This window comes from Oculina patagonica, chromosome 8, assembly GCF_052425735.1.
Source record: "Oculina patagonica isolate OP01 chromosome 8, crgOcupat, whole genome shotgun sequence".
In the NCBI taxonomy this organism is placed as follows: Eukaryota; Metazoa; Cnidaria; class Anthozoa; order Scleractinia; family Oculinidae; genus Oculina; species Oculina patagonica.
This window is the reverse complement of record NC_135765.1, coordinates 5,305,579-5,325,616: the sequence shown is the minus strand read 5'-3', so window position 1 is coordinate 5,325,616 and position 20,038 is coordinate 5,305,579. Positions and strand designations below refer to the sequence as shown.

General features: G+C 38.9%; 1 protein-coding gene across 1 annotated transcript; it reads left to right on the top strand.

Moving 5' to 3' along the window:
* Nucleotides 1-764: 764 nt before the first annotated feature.
* LOC144663410 (lysosomal dipeptide transporter MFSD1-like) lies at nucleotides 765-19,540 on the top strand. Its single transcript, XM_078524341.1, has 18 exons — nucleotides 765-951; nucleotides 2,381-2,433; nucleotides 2,560-2,672; nucleotides 3,604-3,646; nucleotides 4,032-4,099; nucleotides 4,811-4,919; nucleotides 7,405-7,510; nucleotides 9,263-9,361; nucleotides 10,763-10,874; nucleotides 11,619-11,675; nucleotides 11,780-11,859; nucleotides 12,402-12,478; nucleotides 13,352-13,449; nucleotides 14,478-14,590; nucleotides 15,843-15,890; nucleotides 16,034-16,097; nucleotides 17,151-17,262; nucleotides 18,998-19,540. Exons 1-18 carry the CDS (start codon nucleotides 795-797, stop codon nucleotides 19,058-19,060), a joined length of 1,572 nt encoding a protein of 523 aa, XP_078380467.1. The 5' UTR covers nucleotides 765-794; the 3' UTR covers nucleotides 19,061-19,540.
* Nucleotides 19,541-20,038: the final 498 nt, after the last annotated feature.

Here is a 20,038-nt window from a genome sequence, read left to right as displayed (position 1 = left end):
ATCACCACGACGTAAAGATATCATAAACATGCTCATTCTTCTTGTGTTCATGCTTGTGTTTATGCTGTGGTGATTCCAACTTCCAAGCAGTAGTGGATTCAAACCTTTGAACTAAGGAGAGGCCGAGAGGGCACTTCTTTTGTGTGTACATCCAAAAAAAATTTAGCGATCACGATCGCTTGGATCGCCCGTGTTCTATCCTTCTAGCTTCTCTTTCCCTTCTTCGCCGTAAAACTGCAACAACTGAGAATATAGCAGGCCTAGCAGGCCACGAGTTTGCTCTTTCATTGAAGGCTGTCATTGTGTTGGATCTAGGGCTAAAATGATTGTTTTTCGTAGGTCTTCGCTCATACCAGGCGATCGGGATCATATGAGAATCCCCGAGCGTTTCCAATCGTTTCCATCGCCTACGATCGTCTCACTATTTGCAAACGATCGATGCGATAAATCGGTGAGAGGTATATGAAAACCAGGCTTTATGCTGCTACTTCTCTCTCATCTGCAGAGGTCTCTTTCGTGTTTCGTACGGGCTGGGAAATGGGGCTTCACCCTTTCTGTCATCCCCTGCGCTCCCCCTATTTTTATTTTTTCGTGTTTTCGCCTTCCTCCCCCGTGTTTTTTGCCTCCCCCCACTAAAGGAGTTTTTCGCCTTCCCCTACTAAAAGCTACTAAAGGAGAGAGCTGCTACTTTTGCAACTTTTTTTAACAAACTTGGGTACCCTGTGCATGTGGTGGCTAAAAAGTCACGTGTTAGTCATGGGATGCGCACATCGTTCGAGCATTCGTGATTCAAGATGGCGGAGGATAGTGGAGAAAAAACTCCTCTCATCAACAGGAAATTCGAAGACTCTGAAGAAGAATTAACTGGCTGTGGAGCGACCGTTTGCTGTGACCCAAGAAGAAATTTCCATCGCTATTTTGTTCTAGGGCTTATATGTTTCTTGAGTTTCGGTAAGTACAAGATTAAATGTCACGCGCACATTTTGTGATCGATAAAAATTTTAAGCTAAAAACAGAAAAAAATATTACATAACGTTTCTTTTAAATGTTCTCCTACAATCTGATCTTCTGTGGAGCTAGTGAATGCGAAATGTCCTTTATTCAAACGAGAGCTTGAAACTTCATAGGCTCAGTGAATGAAGCCAACGAGCTTCATCAAAGTGAAGCAAAGTGAACTTACTTTCACTTCCGGCCGGTGTCAGGCAATATTTTGCAACAGTGTTTTTTTCGAAAAAGGAATTTCAGTTTTCTCTTTACCGATTCATTTTAATTTCTACAAGCACAGGCCTTCTATGCTGATGCAACTTACATCATTAAGTTTTCTTGTTTCGCAAATCCCGCTCTACAACAGTGTCAGTGATTGACATATCCAATTGCAATCTAGTGGTCTGTCATTTTCAGGCGCGAGGTTCTGTGTCCTTTAATGTTAGCTAGTGTGTTCTGAATGTCTTGTGGTTCAATTTTACCCTTGGTACAAACGAGCGTTTCCTTTGTTTTATATTCATTATCGTAACTTATCGTACAGAAGAGCAAAGTAATTATACCAAGGGTAAAATTAAACCACTAATCATATAATTTTATAATCAATGAATAAATCATATTATTTAAGTGTGGATCGTATTATTTAAGTACTGCTGTGCTTACACACTGTAAACAAACGGACAAATATTGTAAATAGAATAGAAACTTGTTAAAATTAAAAAATCCCAACTGGCAGGAGGCTGACCAGTTGGCTATATACAAAGCACGGATGAGTTGAATTTAGGACCACCGAAGACAAATCCAACTACAGTTGAAGCTCTCTAATAAGGACACTGAACAGAGCAAAGTGTCCATATTAGAAAGGTGTCCATATTATAGAGGTCACCTTTATGACACCTCTTTTGACTTCATTGACAGCTTAAACTCAAAATGTTCTGCAATGCAATGCTGCAGGTAAAAAATTAACACTAAGCACAAGTCCGAAAAACATCTAAGATGAATAAGGTGTTACGTTGTTGTTTTTTTGTAACCACAAACAGGAAATTGCATTACGAACACAAAAAATCATCGCCTGATCACCAGAGTTTCTGTAATAAAGAAGTTAAGTTTATATGAATTTGTTCCCTTTATAGGAATTTGTTCCCTTGGGCAGAAATTTAGTGTTTGTTGTCCATATAAGAGAGGGTCTGTAGAGGTTTTTTCTAAAGCAAATATGAGAATTTTGTTGGGCCACCGAGATTGTCTGTAATAGAGAAGTGGCTGTATTAGAGATCGAACCCAGGACCTCTGGATTACAAGTCCAGTGTCCAAACCACTAGGCCACACTGCCTGCATACATTTATGCACATGTTAGTAAATGTTAGTTCTGATTTTTTTTTAAATTATTATTTTCTTGTAGGAAGCTACTACTGTTATGATAATCCTGCAGCATTAGAGAAGACGATTGAGCAGGTACGTTGTTTTATAAGTATCATCCAGGTGTATACTTCTCTATTAGTCTAATAAAAATTGATCTTTTGACGATTACAATGTCACAGTTTTTTTAATCTTCAACTAAATTTGTTTTTATTTTAACAGGACATGAAAGTCCAAGCCAAGGATTATGTGTTACTGTACTCACTCTATTCCTATCCCAATGTGGTTTTATGTTTCTTTGGTGGATTTCTACTGGATAGAGTCTTTGGTATGAGGTAAGTTTTCCCTGCACTTTTCAAGAATTCTGATCTTGCCATTAGTAAATTATCCCAAAAACAGTCGACAGTGGCCTGTTTACCTGTCCAGGGCTGGGTGGAAGTGAGAGATAGGAAATAGTCCTTGCTGTTCTTTGCGCTGCTCAGGAATGAAAATGGGCGTCAGGGAATTGGAATTGAAACAGAGGACCCTGACAAACATGCCATGGTTTATTCTTTATTCTTCTCTTATCTTGGGTAAATCTTCATCCAGTGACAGCTGAAAACAATTGCAGGGTTGGAAACTAAAATATCGGCTTGTGGACTGTAGATTATTCGAAGTGGAAAGTAAACGTTACACTTATTTCAATGAATAATTTGTTCTGTATATGATAATCATGCTCGCCAAATCGGGTGAGTGATCCGTGATTTGTACTCGCCCCACAGTTTTCACACTCGCCTGGGCGAGTGGGCAAGCGCTAATTTCCAACCCTGCAATTGGTTGCTGGAGTTTGCATGTGGGGAGGGGATAAGGGGGAAGGGATGGGTGGAATGTGATGGGCACTTATTCCCCATCAAAGGTACATGTATATCATATTACATCAAGGGAGGAGAAGAAATAATTCTAATTGCTTGATCTTGCTTCTTGCTATGGAAGACCTAATCACCTAACTGTGCTTTTGTGTACTTTCACCCCTTATCAGGGCTAAAAAAAAGTCCATTCACTCTTACCCAGTGGGCCCAGGCAAGTTAACTGCGAACTAAACCATAAAGAGTAAACTAAGACAAGCCTGCAACTGCCCCAGGAAAACAAAATGTGAGAGAGCGTCCAAAGGGCAAGCTGGAATTCAAGTTTACTTTTCAAGCACTATCTTATCCTTTATTTAACCCCTTCAATACCTTCACTTACATGCATTTATTGTTGATTTTATTTTATTAATTTTATTATTAGGCTCGGAACAATTATCTTCAGTTTGTTTGTATTAACTGGACAGGTAAGATGAAGTGGTTTCATGTCTTGAGATTGTTTATTTTCTATATTTGTCTTGTGTTGCGTTTTGCCTCTTTCAGTCAGTGGCCCAGTAAACAGGTTGCGGGGGAAGGAATTTTACGTTTAGCGTTTTGGGGGAAGGAATTTTGTTTATCCTGCTAAAATGATTTGTGCCTTGGCAAACCAATTTTATGCTGCACCAGCGATACTTTCAGCACTGAAATGTATAATTTTTTTTTTTTTTTGGGGGGGGGGGGTGGAGGCTACAGCACCCCTTGCCAAAATGCCCAGCTTATTTGTTGTATGTTGGTGTTTAGTAAATAATTAGTACTGTACACTGTTTGTAATTTGATTTGTTGCAAATCATACTTGTATTTCATCTTTTCTAGCTCATTTTTGCTCTTGGAGCTTACATTGGTAGCTTTACAGTGATGGAAGTAGGCAGATTTGTATTTGGGTGAGTGAGCTCTATTTGTTTTGTTGTTGTTGTTGTTAGATGTGTCTACAGGTATAGTGACAGTGTAGAAGGAAAGCTGGTGATAATAATACATTACTTGCAGAGAACAGGCACAGTGGCCTAATGGTTAGCATGCTGGACTTCAGATGGAGTGGCCTGGGTCACTGCATTGTGATCTTGGGCAGGACACTTTACTCTCATAGTGTCTCTCTCTACCCAGGTGTATACATGTAAATGGGTACTGGCAAATTTAATGCTGGGGGTAACCCTGCAGTGGACTAGCATCCCATCCAGGGGGGAGTAGAAATACTCCTCTAGTCACTTAATCCTGATGGGCCACTAAGCCCAAATGTGGACTACAGTTTTCCTTACAGAGAACTAGCATTCCGTCCAGAAGGAGTAGCAAAATTACCCCGTCTTGCTACATTTTACAGAAACAGGGAAAAGCTCTTTTTTCAAACATGTAAATTTGGTGACTGAGGGGGGTGAATAGGAAAACGGATCGACGGATTTTGACTATATTTTGGCCCGGATTTCGGATTCAGAGCATATTTTTAAACGGATTTTCGGATCCTTCAATCGAATTTGGTCATTAAATTACAACGGATCGACGGATTTGGTCATTAAATTGTGACGGATCGGCGGATTTGCATACCCCTATTCAACCCCCTCGTGACTGCTACATACATGTATATTTTTTTTTTTCTGTAGCCTTGGGGGAGAAAATTTGGCTGTGGCTCAGAACACGTACTCTGTTAGCTGGTTCAAAGGAAAAGAGTTAAATATGGTGTTTGGTCTTCAGCTTAGTTTCTCCCGAGTGGTATGTGTTATCAACTGTACATGTAGTATTAATTAACCTTGCATTCTCAAACTCAATTCATCAAATTAAAACAAAGGAACTCATAACCATAAAGGAGGTTTGGAAACCCGGTCTTAATCAGCATAGATTTTTACGATTTTATTTCTCTGTTTACTCTGTAGTTTTTTTTTTTTGTATTTTTTGTATTTTTTTAATTTTACTATTTTTACATTAACAATACATCACTTCAGACTACATTACAATACATCATCATTTGAAGTAATAATAATTACAAACAAATTACCAAAAAAGAAAACACTACATCACCTTCAACACAATATAATTCTCATTATTATAGCCTCATAACCTCATTTAAAATACTTATTATTGGCATACAGGCACAGGCACAGGCATACTCACACACACATTACATCACAACAAACAAAACTGACCCTGATGTGTTCAAAAATACAGCTAGAAATCACACCTATTTATACACTTTAGGTACAGGTGCGACTTGCGGTTTTAATTGTTCGCTTCCAAAAATTCCATTTTTTCGTATAATCAGAAAATTTATTATTAGACTTAGCTATCTCTCTTTCAAAGTTGCGGATATTTCTATCTTAGCTTATTAATAAAAACTCTAGACAGAGGAAAAGTGTTATTACATCTGCATGAACACAAATATTGCTTAGCAATTAATAATACGTGATTTACAAATAACTCGTCATCGCATTTTGGCTTTCCTAGAATAATTTCTCTGTTGCTAAGGTTGCTAACTATAATGTTTAAGCTACCAAGCCAAGTTGTTTTGATTGAGAAGATATATCAAACACTTAATGTGTATACTCATGATCAGGGTTGTCAGTGGGTTTTTGAGTAGCAGGTTCCATCCAAAAAGTAGGCGGCTATGAAACACTCAGAACTTGATGACACACACTCAGAAATGACCTACTAATATTGGAGTAGCCAGCGCAGAGTTCGGAATAGCCGGTGAAATGCGCCGATTGCAGGCCTATTTTGACAACCCTGTCATGATCAGTCTCTTAAATTCCCAAATAAGTGAGGAGGTTACAACTACATGGCCCATATTGCATGTACAACATCTGTATCGGTATATTTTACTCAAGGTGAGTTGTGTATACACAACTTATTTTAAGGTTACCGGTATACCTTCGCGGGTGTCCTTAGCCAAAAAAATTGTAAGCACGCTGTTTTAAACTCAGCCGCAGTAAACTATATATCAATACAAAGCTAAGAAAATCTACTTTTGGATAAAAAAATTATTTCTCTTCAATTCTATTTAACTGCACAGAAAGAACGGCCCGGAAATCCGAACTGTGACCGCTGTCGCTTCTAGCAAATTTATTGGGTATTCAGCCGCACAAACAAAACTTAGAACTGCGTAATGTCAGTCACAAGGAGTTAACTTCAAAACCGTGTGAGGCTTTAGCGATATTCCAATTGGTTGCTTCGCAATTTATCTGTCAATTTTGGGTATTAAAAATTTACCGATACGTGTAACGAGAAAGACCATAGCAGGAGATCTATTTCAAAAAATAGAAATCCCTTACACATTTTTTTTGCCAAATGTCTTGGCAATCTTCAGACCAAATTTCATGGCAATCCGTTAAATTCTCCTACCCTATAAATTCATTTAAAGGGGAGACACTTGCATAAAAACAAAGTCTCTTTTTTCGCTTCTAAAGGTTTACGAGCATTTCACGCCTTTGCTGCGCCATACGTCAACACTGTGGATACCAAGAGGCGCTCTGGACAGGAAAACATTTCATGCTTTATAGTTGCTTTTTTTGTGGGACATGGAAAGAAAATAAGTCTTGGAAGCAGACATAAACAGGATAAGAAACAGATTTAAAAGCCAAATATTGGCAATTCCTCGGCAACCGCCTAGTGTGCCGCCAGGAGTGCAGGGACAAAACTTGCTTGCGAAATGTATTGTTCGCAGGTGATTTAATTCATCACAACAAGCGTTTGAAGTCATGTCCGCTGTCGCTGCCTTTATATAAATCCCTGACAAAAGGATCGAATGTTTTTGTCAAATATTGCGTTGGGTGAATATTTCTGACTGACAAAAACTAAGATTCTTGATAAATCGTTGTGATGGAATTGTAAACAACATGAGAAAAGCGACTTGAAATGCGAGATGAGATTTCCACGAATAATGTCACGTAAAACTCCTGCGGTTGACATGTTAAATGGCTTATAACACTCAGCGGACTTTTGACTTGTATTGAAAAAGTACGTTTATGTGGATAAGTCGTGGGCGTTTCAAGTTTTTAAAATGATTTTTTTTGGAAAATGAAGATAAACTAGTAATCAGTGATTTTGCTTGAAAAAAGATTTTTCGAAAAAATTACCCTTGAAGGTATACGGTAACCTTAATAAATGACATTTAAACATTATGGGGAGCAGTTTCCTACAGTATTTTTTACTAATAACAAAAAGGTGGATAACTTACAAAGTTGACATTATAATTTTCTTTTAGGGTAGCACCATAAATATGAATGTCAACAATCCAATTTATAAGGCATTTGCAAACCATGTTGACCCTGCAGAGAGTTACAAGGCCTTAGGGATGACATTGTTTGTTGGTAGGTAGTAACCAGGAGGCTAATAACATACCGGCAGTTATTAAAGGTTTCAGTAACGATGTAATAACTTGTGTTTTTTTTTAAAAAATTCTGAATAGTTCTCAATTGAAACTTCAAATTACCTCAAGTTAGAGATAAACTATAATCAATGTTTGACCAATCACTGTACAGGCATTTGTCACACCTCCCGATACCCACTTGCGAGCATTCTGCACAATTCCCGATACCACTTGTGTGTCCACTTTGGGCAAATCAAGATTTTTTCTGTATACACAAATATTATACGAGGATGCCTCCTCAGGTTTTGGCGGCTTGTGCCTAGGCAATAAACTGAAAGAAAGGGAAATAAAAATCAAACTAATTTGAAAAATTTTAAACCAAAGATAAATTTAAACCACAACATATATCTGTTCGATTTTCCAAGAACCTGGCGCCCAAGGCCCAAAACAGCCCGGGGCTAGTACAAGTCCCCAGCCCTCCCCCCAGGCTAGAAGGTTGTCACCCCAGGAGCCCAGCTGGCAGCTGCAACACCGGCAGGGTGCCTTCTACACAGGGAACCCTGGACCGGTGTCATTCAAAATATTCACAGACTACACAGGTGCATTCCAAGTTCACACAAAATTGCTCAAAGGGGCCAGAACCTAGCTAGGCCGAGCGGCAAAAGTGACACCCTCCCCTCCCCCCAGCTTTTGACAGCTAATAATAATATAATAATAATAATTTAATACTTATTCGGCGCAAATTAGCATATGAATATGATCAAATGCGCCTACATCAAGTTAATTTAAAACTTAAAAAGAAGAAAAACAAACAAATTTACAAATATTATATGAAGATATATAAGAATACAATTAAAAACTTTCCTAGTATAAAAATCGAAAACTAAAGATTAAAATTAAAACTAAATCTAAAACTAAAATTTGTGGAATTCATGCTAAAAAGAGGCTCTAGCTGTAACACGCAAATGCTTTCTTGAACAAGTATGTCTTAATTGTTCGTTTAAAAAGATCGTAGCTTTTTATCGATCTTATGTCCGATGGTAATTTATTCCACAGTCCAGGGGCTGCTACTTGAAACGATTTGTCTCCTAGGGTTTTCTTGGTCTTTGCCCTTGATGGCTGCAGCAATAGTTCCTTGCAAGATCGCAGGTTGAATCTTGTTTGGTCTCTGATCTTGATCAAGTTACAGATACAAGACGGTGCAACGCCATAAGCTACCCGCCAGCTGGACACCAGCAGATAGCCCAGTGCCTGGGCAAGGTCCCCATACCATGGTTGACATTAAGCCCCCTCAAGTTAAGGTCGCTGGCTAGGGCCCGAGTTCAAGCGAAAACCTGGCAGCCAGGTTTCTGCGAATTCTCTGAGATATATGTGATATAACAAAAAATGGAGTGAAATTCTCATCTGCTACAAAGTGCTCAATAGCATGTATTTTACAGGCTCCACTGTGAGAATGTGCTATCTCACAGGCTACAATCTTTGACAAAACCTTGGCATAAATGCTGTTTTTCTTACTTAAAACATGCAAAAATAAAGTATTTCCCCCTCCCCCTCCTTTTTCAATGTTGCGTAACATGCAAAAAACAATGCCTTCAATTGCTGCCTTCTTTTGCTCACAAACTGAAACGCACTGCATGAGGAGTTTGGGCTCATTGTGCTATCCAACACTGTAACAGGGGCATCGATGGGGGTGCATGTGCCAACAAATTCTGTCAATAATTGTAGAGTTAACTCGCCTTTGTTTTCCCATCAGGTGTTGGAGTTTGCCTGTTCTCTCTTAGCTGTGGTTTGTTGTTGGGCTTTCTTGACAAGAGAGCAGCACGTATCCTCAAGAAACAAGATGGGCAAACAGGTTTGTTATTGTGAACACTGGGTGATCTTTGCTGATTATAAAATACGGTTATTTATAATGGTAATAGGACTGAGTGGGGTCCAATTTGGTCTGTAATCATACAAGTGTTTAACAAAATGGGACAACTGCGAAGCCGGAGTGCGATTTGTTTAATCACGAGTAGTATATTACAGACAGAATTGGACGAAACAAAGTCCTGTTACCAATTAATCAAAACTATGACAAAATCTCAGAAACAAACAAACTTTACCGGCGACATGGTAAAAAGTCTTTGTGAATACTGAAAAACATAACAATTTACTCAACAAAATGCACAACAATTCAGCGTGCGCAACATAACGCGTACTGTCCAATTACACAGGCATGGCACTTTAACTATCCTATTACATTGTCCAATTACAAGCATGACACGTACACTGTCTTATTAGTGCTCAAATGAGGCTGCTAATAACCAATCACGTTTGAGAGTAAATAATAATAAATGTTTTGTTATAGTTTTGATTAACATTGAAATACTAAACATGCAAAATGAGCAGTGTAGCTTTCACGCTTCAAATGATGCATTCAAAAGTGGCATGGTCACGCACTAAACCATGACTTAGCATCTTGATCATTAACCAGGCATTTTACCGCACGAAAAAAGATTATCTTTTCTAATTTTAAGCCCTCATTAGAGTATACTCCAAAAATCTGTAATGTTTATAGGACTTTATGTCATTATGTCTAGAGAGTTTCACCCCCTCCCCTCCACACAATACAGTACTTACCCGCTTATAAGAACCCATTTTTTCAAATTTAGCCTAAACGGGTTCTTATGTAAATGGTGCTTAGTGAAATTTTAGGCTACGCAGGTTCTTAAATAGGTTCTTATTTAATGAGAAATATATTATACACCTGTGAATGGTAGAAAGGTGGCATGTATATTAATTTAATGCCAAAACAGGGTCTTTTTTGTTTAATAAGCAACTTTCACTAGTCAAACTTGTTTATTAAGCCAAAAAGACGCCTTACTTGTTTAATAAACAAGAAAATTTGGAGTCCGAAAACAATTTGGGAGTCCGAAAACAAATTGAACCCTGTTTTTTTTTAGGTTAATTTCTATAAGAACCTTTCTATAAGAAACTGTTTCAAATTTTAGGCTCAATAGGTTCTTATGTAAATGGGGTCTAAATTGATATTTTTAGGCTAACAGGTTCTTAAATTGCAGGTTCTTATAAGTGGGTAAGTACTGTACATGCATTTTCACAAGTATCAAATCAGCCGGGCTTATTTCGAAATTTTATGGTACGTGACTAAGACTTTGCTGTCATTTCTGCATAATTTACCTGTCCAGTGTGACCCTTGGAATGCCCTTCTGGTTTCACTGACTTCAACTCAAATAGTGATTGCTGTTTCTTGTAGGGGAGGTCATTCGTTTACAAGACGTCAAAGATTTCCCACTTACTCTGTGGCTGATATTTATTATTTGTGTTGCCTACTATGTGGCTATTTTCCCATTCATTGCACTTGGTCTGTAAGTAGAACATTTATTTTAACCCACACAGCAATGGACATTGACATATTCTTGCACTGAAAAATCTCAACTGACCAACTGACCAAACAACTGGCCGACCAACCGAAACTCAATGCCAGCCACTAGTTTTTCTCCCTGTACCTCAGTGGTTAGAGCATTCAATTGGTGTGCCAAAAGGCATGGGTTTGAGTCTTACAAATGAACAGGGCAGCTACATGTAGGCGTGTGAGGCAAGGTAGCAAGGCATGTGAGGGGCGGCAGCAAGGCATGGGAGGCATTTGAGGCAGAAATCCTTACTCTAAATAAAAAGGCTAACCTCAAGCTACCTAAGCTAACAGTAGGCTACCCAGAGTGCTATTTAGGCTACCCAGAGTGCTATTTAGGCTAACCAGAGAGCTATTTAGGCTAACCAGAGTGCTATTTAGGCTAACTGAAGGCTATTTACGTGTGGGCTAACGGAGTGCCACTTAGGCTAACTGAAGTGCTATTTACATGTAGACTAACCCGAATGGATCGCACGCCTCGCCGTCTCGCACTTTGTGACAACCCATGGGTTTGGTCCCGTCAGGGAGTCTCAATTTTTCTTAGACTTACACTTGTAACAACAGGAAAATAAATTTGTAGATCTTTCTCATAACATTAATTTTGTAACAAGGAACATCTTCTGTAGGAGAGGAAAAGATATATGAACACACAGAACACAAATATTGTTAAATGCAGATGATTTTTTTCGTCTCTTTTTAGTGCATTTTTTGAAGCCAAGTTTGATTTAGATCCCAGTGTAGCTGGAGCAGTAAACAGGTAAAAATATGAGTTATCTTGCTCTGGTCTTTGGCAACTTGTGCTTGAAGATTTGCCCGTTTTGCTTTGAAGTTCATTCTGAAGAAACCATTCTTGTTTTGCAGTATTGTGTTTATTATTTCGGCTTGTGCTTCTCCATTTCTGGGCTTTATGGTCGACAGAGTTGGAAAGAATGTGTTGTGGGGTGAGTTTGTCACTTCTGATCCATTAACGCTGTACAACAAACCACTGAGGTCACTATGGCAGAGCAAATAGAGAATATTGATCTCTGTTATATCTACCAAAGGGTCAGTCAGAACAAGCTGATTCCATTGGCTCGCTTTTATTCACTGAAAACTCTTCTCTTTATCACTATTTGTGTTTTTGCCTTTCCATGAAATATAATGATTACCTTTTTGTCAAATTTGAACGAATTTCTCCAAAGAAAACAGAATAAACCCTGGCGAAAAGGTTATATCTTTTTGGCATCAGTATTCACTAGTAAGAATGCGACAAGAACATAACCGTTTAGAACACCCTTTGTCTTTTCTTATCCATCGCTCACGCGACAAAAACATTTTCTTGTGACGATCAATTGGTTCACTTCTTATGATCGTATTAGCATAACTGTTTGAATTTTAGAGGGGACACAAGCTTTTGATCATAGCTAGGAGTGAAAATGTAGGAAGTGTAACATCGCTAGATTATGTATTTATTTATTTATTTATTTATTTATTTACATTTTAGTGATTTTATCAGTGGCCGTTACCCTTGGTTGTCACTGTATGATGGCATTCACTTTTTTGAATCCATTTGTTGCTATGGTAAGTCATGTACATTTCAATCTTCTTGTTATTAACAGAGTTGTGTTGTAGGGAGTTTCAAGAGCTACGGTTGCAACGCTGAGGAGAAAGTCACTCTAGAAAGCACAGAAGACATAAATTATTTCTCACTACCATTAAAAAGTACATACGTGTGCAAAAATTACATATTTGCCCCACTTTGAAGTTCCAAAGAGCCTTAAAACCTCAGAAAGTTTTTCATCCAAATGTGACAAAATGCAAATTTTGGCAGCCGCCATTTTGAAGATCACTCAGAATCTTGATTGTATAATCATGACGTCAGATAGTGTAGCTCGACTTCACTGAAAGAACTGTGAGATTTAAAGGGACTATGTCACGGATTTTACCAGATTTTTGAACCGCCAAAATTTGTTTTGTGTCACATGAAACCAAAAAATAATGGTCCATTTTTATTAAAAATGGCTATATTAGAGTACTAAATTTGTTAAATAGCATCTTTGGCTGCGGATGCCTCGGATGGAAACGGATTGCAATTTGAAAACGTTAGGCAAACGTTTTCAAATTGTTTCTGCGCGTCTTCAAAAAATCGATATTTTTAGCCGTAGCTTGATTTTTATCCGCAAATTAAGGTTGTCTTCCTTTAGATGTTCAAAGATAATGGTTTTTTTTTTATGTGTTAAGTTGCCTACCACTTATTGCAGAACAGTTTTGACCAAAAAAACTGTGAAATCCCCATGACTTAGTCCCTTTAAACACAGCTGCTGGCTGATTATGTCTGAAATTTATTGCTAATTAATGTTTTTAAGAATCACAATAATCTACCGGAGTGTTCAATTCGTTATAGGAACTTGAAATCTTTACCTCTCTGGTTCATGCCGTATTATTTTATTGCAGAGTATCATGGGTGTGTCATACTCCATGTTGGCTTGTGCGCTGTGGCCACTTGTTTCTTTAGTTGTCCCGGAACATCAACTGGGTACTGCTTATGGATTGTAAGTACTGCTAACTCTACAGTATACAGCTAATTCGAGAAAGGTTGACGGAAAAAAGCATAAAAGTGCACGCGACAAAACCGAAAAGTAGTACTTGGGTAGAGGTTGAGGGCTACTGCATGTGCTGAATACTAATAAGACGGTGACATGACAAACGCGTATTTGCATTTTTTTTCTCTCTTCAGACATGTGTAAACAATGTACTTTTAGCCACGCTGAATTTTTGAAGAATTTTCAAAACTCAAAGACATGCGACAGTTAAAGTAAAGCCACTGAAAGAGGCCTCCTAAGAGGAAAACAAAATCTTCACGTTCAAAAATACAAACTTGTACATTTCCTCTGGGCCAATATGCAAAATTAAAGTAAATACCCAGACCACCTTTCGGTCTTGTCGGGTGCACTTTTGTGCTTTTCTTCCGACAACCTTTTCTCGGATTACATGTAGCTGTATATAAATGGTGACGCCACTTGACGGGACCGCACCACGGACCCGATAATCGGTCTAAATCTCCTTCATTTGTAACCATCTTTCTTTATTTTTGGTTTAATATTTCTTTTAAAGTGATTTCCTACAGTAGGAAACTATTATTTTGAGGTTTGCTTTAATTTGAAAGTAGTTAAGTTCATCAGAAAAAAAAATGTTTTAAAAGCACCGTGATATTGTTCTCTTATCCTTTTCTCTAGCTCGGGCTTTTAGCCAGGATTTAAAAAGTGGGAGTCCAAAATTTTTATAAGGCCTGAATTTGTCCTCATAGGAGGGCCTGAGGAGCATGCAAGGTGTTTTTCTGCAGTTATGAGTGCAAAGGTATCTAAAGATCTCCAAATTTGCTAAGAAAACATCTGTATACAGCTATTCATATTGATTTTCTCCGTAAAGTGGCCGTCCATAGGACTCCTGGACTCCCACCTGGCTAAAAGCCTGCTCTAGCTACCTATTAGAGTTTGTGAACAGGCCTATTGTATAGTGAAGATTTTCTAGTTATATGTGTACTGTCCGTAGCAACTATGTTTCTTATGTGTTCTTTCAGCATGCAGTCTATTCAGAATCTTGGACTGGCCGTCATTTCACAAGTGGCTGGAACTATTGTTGACAAACAGGGATATTTAGTACTGGAAGTGTTTTTCTGCGCTTGGCTTTGTAGTAAGTGTCTTATGTACGTCTGTCTACCTTGATAAAATGTACCTCATTACCTCACCTAGAGTAGCAGTGTTTGACGAGGTTTAGGTTATTAGCAAATGCCTCTTCGTCTGAAAAATTCCAAAAATTCCATTCTGTTGACGTAGCTCTACAAAGGTCCGTCTGTGTCTGTGATTGGTTGGCTCTTCGCTTGAAATTTTCACACGCAAATTGCAGCCAATCAGCGACACTACACGGTCTTAGTAGAACTACGTCATCAGCTCTCGAGCGAGGGAAAGTTCAACCCGCTATTAAACAGAGACGTTATGTAGCATACAGTAATGTGGGCGAGACTTGCAATTTCAGCAAAGGTAATGCCGTATTTACTCGAATAAGCGCCGCTCCCGAATAAGCGCCGCATTTGGGACAAAAAAAGTTCATGAAAACCGCTCCCGAATAAGCGCCGCAGTCCCGATGCGGCGCTTATTCGAGGAATTCCGTTTAACTTAAAACAGCACTACAAAGCAACTCGAAAACAAACTTGGACATTTCTTCTCACCAAATGCGATGTTTTGCAGTTCAAACATTCTCGTCCCCATAGCCCTTTCGTTTCTCTTAGCCGGCTGAGCCTTGGCACGAGGAAACGAAGGGCTCTGGGGACACAGGATTTCCAGTCCTAGATTCTCGGACTTCCGGTCTTCATGTATGCAGTCATGAAGATTCTAAAGAATGTATGAGAGAGTGGTTACGTTTTCGACTTCCGTTTAGGAATTCTTTGTTTCAAACAGCCAATCAAAAAAAATCGAATTAATTCAAAAAATCCTATGTCCCCAGAGCCCTCCGTTTTCTCGTGCCAATCCGGCTAAGAGAAACGAAAGGGCTCTGGGGACGAGAATGCAGTTCAAAGTGATTGCTTTACCGCTCACCCATTTAAGTTTTTCAATCCAACGATGTTGTGAAGGCCGCGAACTTTGCCAGGACAGCTAGCGCCACTTTTCTCTTTAGCAAGAGACGAATACTGACTGACAAACAAAATACGCTATTTTCAACTACTGTAAAAGATTAGATTCCTTGTGGCGTCCAAATTTTAAATAAGCGCCCCCTTTAATAAGCGCCGCACTTGAGGCGCGAAAAATTTATGAGCGCCGCGGCGCTTATCCGAGTAAATACGGTATATGTATTCGCAAAGATTTTGTCAGTTAAAATCAAGTGTTTTAGCAACTGGAGTTGTACGGGCGAGGTAATATAACTTTTTTGTTCTTTTTCATTGCAACAGTTGCGTTAATAACCAGTATACTGCTCTACTTGGTGGATTCTTCCAGGAGTAAGTTTATTTTTGATAATTATGTATCGCCTCTGTTGTGTACTGTTCTTTTTTTTTATCTACTTGTCACGCCACCGCTCTTGTCGCAATTGCGTGACAAGCTGCAAAATTTGTTTCTAACGTTTGCTCATCTCTTTTAACAGGAACGGGCCTAAACCTTTCCACTCTAGAAAGAAAACAATTAGCAGCTCAAAGCAGAGTAACGCTGTAAGTAAACCTTAGATAAAGTGTCAAGAAAAATATTTTCTTTGCGTAGACTTTGGGGTGGTCATTCATTTTTCTCAGGCTAATAAATCGATTGGGCCAGCGAGGGAGCCAAACCCTTGCGTGGAAAATCCACGAGCGCGTGAAAATCACTTATCGTGCGAAAATCACCTTGCATGCTCGCTCGAGTTGATTTTTGCACGCGCTCTTGGATTAACCCTGGGGAAGTTGATCATGTTCCCCTAATCTTATCGTTGCATGGCCGATCGGCCATTTCGTGCGTCAATAGCCGGAGCCGTTCGTCGGGTCGTTCTTCTCTTTGGTTTGGAAGTTGCTAAAAATGTTTTTTGTCGATGTCGTGAAAAAGAGTAGGGTAGTTAAACGTTCATTTCCCAACTCAAAGTCAGAGCAACTTCACAAGCTCTTTAATCTCTTTAATTCGCCATGATGTGATGGGATTTGCAGGCGCAGCAATGTAGTAATTGTTTGCAGTAGAGCACGGAAACCCTCGAAGTTAAGAAAACCGAGTGTACGGCGCAATGTAACAAAAAGTAGTTTTATACAACAACAAGAATCTTGTTGAATACAAACTTGATGAATTCGACATTGCTGATCCAAGCAGTATGCGGACGCGTGTCACTTATCACCTAGTAATGGCCCAGCTCACAACGAGTCTCTCGTAGCTCAGTTGGTTAGGCGCCACCGGTATCTGGGGGCCATGAGTTCGTTCCCGTCGGGGACTCAGATTTTTTCTTTGTCTCATGTTCGTGTCTGTTGAACACTTCATATTCCCAATAATCTTTCTTTTAAAATCGGTACTTGTAGACTGAATAGATACAACCTGTAAGTAGCTAATTGAGGTGGGAAAAAGAGACCCAAAATAAAACTACAGAAACACAGATACGAAAAATAAATGTAAAAAAAACATCCACAGGTTAAGCAAATCATATCAAAATAACCAAGACGAAAGGGCGAACAAACAGTATCAGGAGTGAGAAGATTGTGAAAGTAATTGGAACATGACAATTTGTTGATCTATTTGTTTTTTTTTTTCAGAGTATCTTCAGAAGAAGAAGAAATTCGTAAGAGAGACTTTGGTGTCAGTCCCATTACCCCTCGCTCCGCAGCTCAGCTCCGATTACGCTTTCTATCGCGGGTTGGACAACAGGTGAGTGGTGAAACTGACGGAAGGGGAATGTTAAAGCAATGGAAGGTGGAGCCAATAACTCTTCTTTAAAGGTCAAATGAACAGAAATTTCAAAATGCTATTTTAACCAACCAAACGCTAAAACTATCCATTATTAAGTAAAATTAAGAAAAAATTTTGCTTTCCGAGCCTTAAAGTGTGAATTACAGCAAAAAATACGAAGATTTCCGAAGGCTTGACGAAAACGTTTTTGAATGACTGCGCACTGAAATAGAAGGAATGGAACGAGTTTGTGACGTCATAATTGGTGTTTTTGAAGACGACCGCAGACCGATTCCGCAGACCGCACCGACGCCAACGTCAACGACAACGTCTCGTGCAAAATGAATTTCTATTTTACTTGAGAATCTCGCAGCTTTCCGGACGCATTCTGCTTATTTATCGCTTTAAGAACTAGCTCCCGCTGAATAATCAAAGAAAGCGTTCAACCCCAAACAGAAAAACCAAAAATTAGCCGTAGTGGCCGACGTTGTCCAAAATACGCAGAATTTCGTCATTTCACGTTGTTGTTCGGCAGAGAACGGCTTTAAAGTGTACCAAAATTCAAAACGCACGTGCATAGTTAACGCGCGTGCAGATAATTCTGCTCATTAACGTTTAATGCTAATGAGATTCCTGTGTAGCGTGCATTCTACCTATGTCTCACATGACATGCAAAACGACAGCAAACAAAACTTTAAGCATTTTTTGTGCTTTAGCTATTCTATTTAAAAAAATGAGCCTCTCTAAACAACAACCAACAGTCAATCCACTGAAAAACGGCCGAACAGAACGAAATAACTGCTTGAAATGTCACTAAACACATTTATTTAGATTTTAAGGTCCCGTCTGCGGAATCGGTCTGCGGTCGTCTTCAAAAACACCAATTATGACGTCACAAGTTTTTATTTCCGACAATTTTCCGACAATTTTTCCGAGCACTCTACGATTATGACAGCCCCAAAAAAGCATTTTTCAACTTGCAATATCTCTGCGATGTAATGACCGATTGCTTTGAAACTTTGGGATATGTTTATTTGGCAAAAAATAACAAAAATCGAAATTTCTGTTCATTTGACCTTTAACTCAAGTTTCTGAGGGGCGGGGAGGGGGGGATGTAACAATCAGTGTTGTCGCAGATCTTGTAAGATTGTAATTCTGCTGGTCCTCTAGTGTAGCAGTTGCTGTTATTTTTAAGGACTAGAGGCATTGTTCGCTATTGTTTGTTCTATATTGTTCTCTGAAGGGGACCCGAACCGTATCAATACTCCTAGTAGCCTATGCTACGGAAACCGGAACAAGCGCTGTGGCCAGTTAGCCCCGGTGCGACTTTTACTTCTTTTAACTGTTAAAAGGTCCTATTTACCTGGAAAGGGGATGATCCTAGCACTAAATGATTAGGATAATCCCCTTTTCATGTAAATAGTATGATACTAGTGTTAGAAGCATCCTAGCCCTAGGATCACTGATCTAAGCGCGATATGTTTTCAGCTTTCAGTTTACATGCAAACGCTTGCATTTGGCCCTAGCGCAAAGATCAACCTATCTGAGAGGTGGGATGAACCTAGTGCTAGGATCATTGTTTTTCCATGTAAATAGAAAGAGGATAATCCTAGTGCTAGGATCGTCCCCTCTTCATCTAAATAGGGCCTTAGACGAATGACCAGAAGACAAAGCTTCATTATCAAACATATTGTTTCGTTTGTTTTCTCCACAGTACTTTCAGCTACCGGAGACATACAGAGCTTCTGCACTGGCTTATCCTCATGTACTGAAGTGATCTGCTGTCAATTTTTGGATTTTCCTGGCAGCCGTGTCAAGATAAAGGGCAAGGATACGCCATTTTTGTCGATTTGTGTCTGTCTTATTTTTGATATGATGTTTTGGTTTTATGGGATGTTTCGAACATGTTTAGTTTAAGGACCGTTACGTCCATAGCGTACAAGGGCATGTATCGTGGCATTTGCATATGATACCGTGACAGAGTCGCCTTGCGTGACAGAATCGTTAAAAATAGCGTGGCCCTGTTCCTTTTACTAATATTTGTACTCACGAAAGTTAAGCAGTGTCACGAACGGTTGTTGGACTGTAAAAGAAGCTATTCAGAGTATTAGACCGATATTAGAGTACTGTAAAACAAAGTCCATATTTGGCAACAAACGGGGGGAAACGCAACATATATATTGAGCTAAAATTTATCCTCGTGTAATTTTCTAGAAACAGTTTAACTTATAAAAAAAAACAGATTAAAATAAATAATTATAAAGAAATTCAATCAAGCGTTAGAGTGATTTTAAAAACCCTTGAAACAGCTTTTACACGAGAGATAATTCATAGTTTTTGTTTTTAAAAAGACCTTCGTCACCAATGACATATTTGAAATATTGGTGGTTTTTATCAGTTGTACAAAAACTGTTTGTTTTCATAAAAAAGCTTTTGAAAACTGTCAGATTATAAAGCAGGCAGAAATAAATGTTTTGTCCAGATTGTAGCTTTGTAGCGTTTTTTACAACTGAGTTATTGCAAAAAAATAATTTTGAGTAACATTACATTTGGTAATTAGTATGCAGCCGCCATGTTTGTGTCCGTCCTGATCTGGGGCACAAATATTGCGGCCATAAAATTGTACAGTCATTTGTGACTCGTTTCAGTCTTCCTCAATCATCGTAACCATCCTTGGCTTCTGGAATGAAAAATCAACCTCGTTCCCAGGGCTTTACCCTAGCCTGGGAACGAGGTTGGCGATAAATAGAAAATG

Coding starts and splice junctions, on each gene's coding strand:
- LOC144663410 (XM_078524341.1), top strand. CDS start 795: ATGGCGGAGGATAGTGGAGAAAAAACTCCTCTCATCAACAGGAAATTC. Junction 952..2,380: donor TATATGTTTCTTGAGTTTCG/GTAAGTACAAGA, acceptor ATTTTCTTGTAG/GAAGCTACTACTGTTATGAT. Junction 12,479..13,351: donor TGAATCCATTTGTTGCTATG/GTAAGTCATGTA, acceptor ATTTTATTGCAG/AGTATCATGGGTGTGTCATA.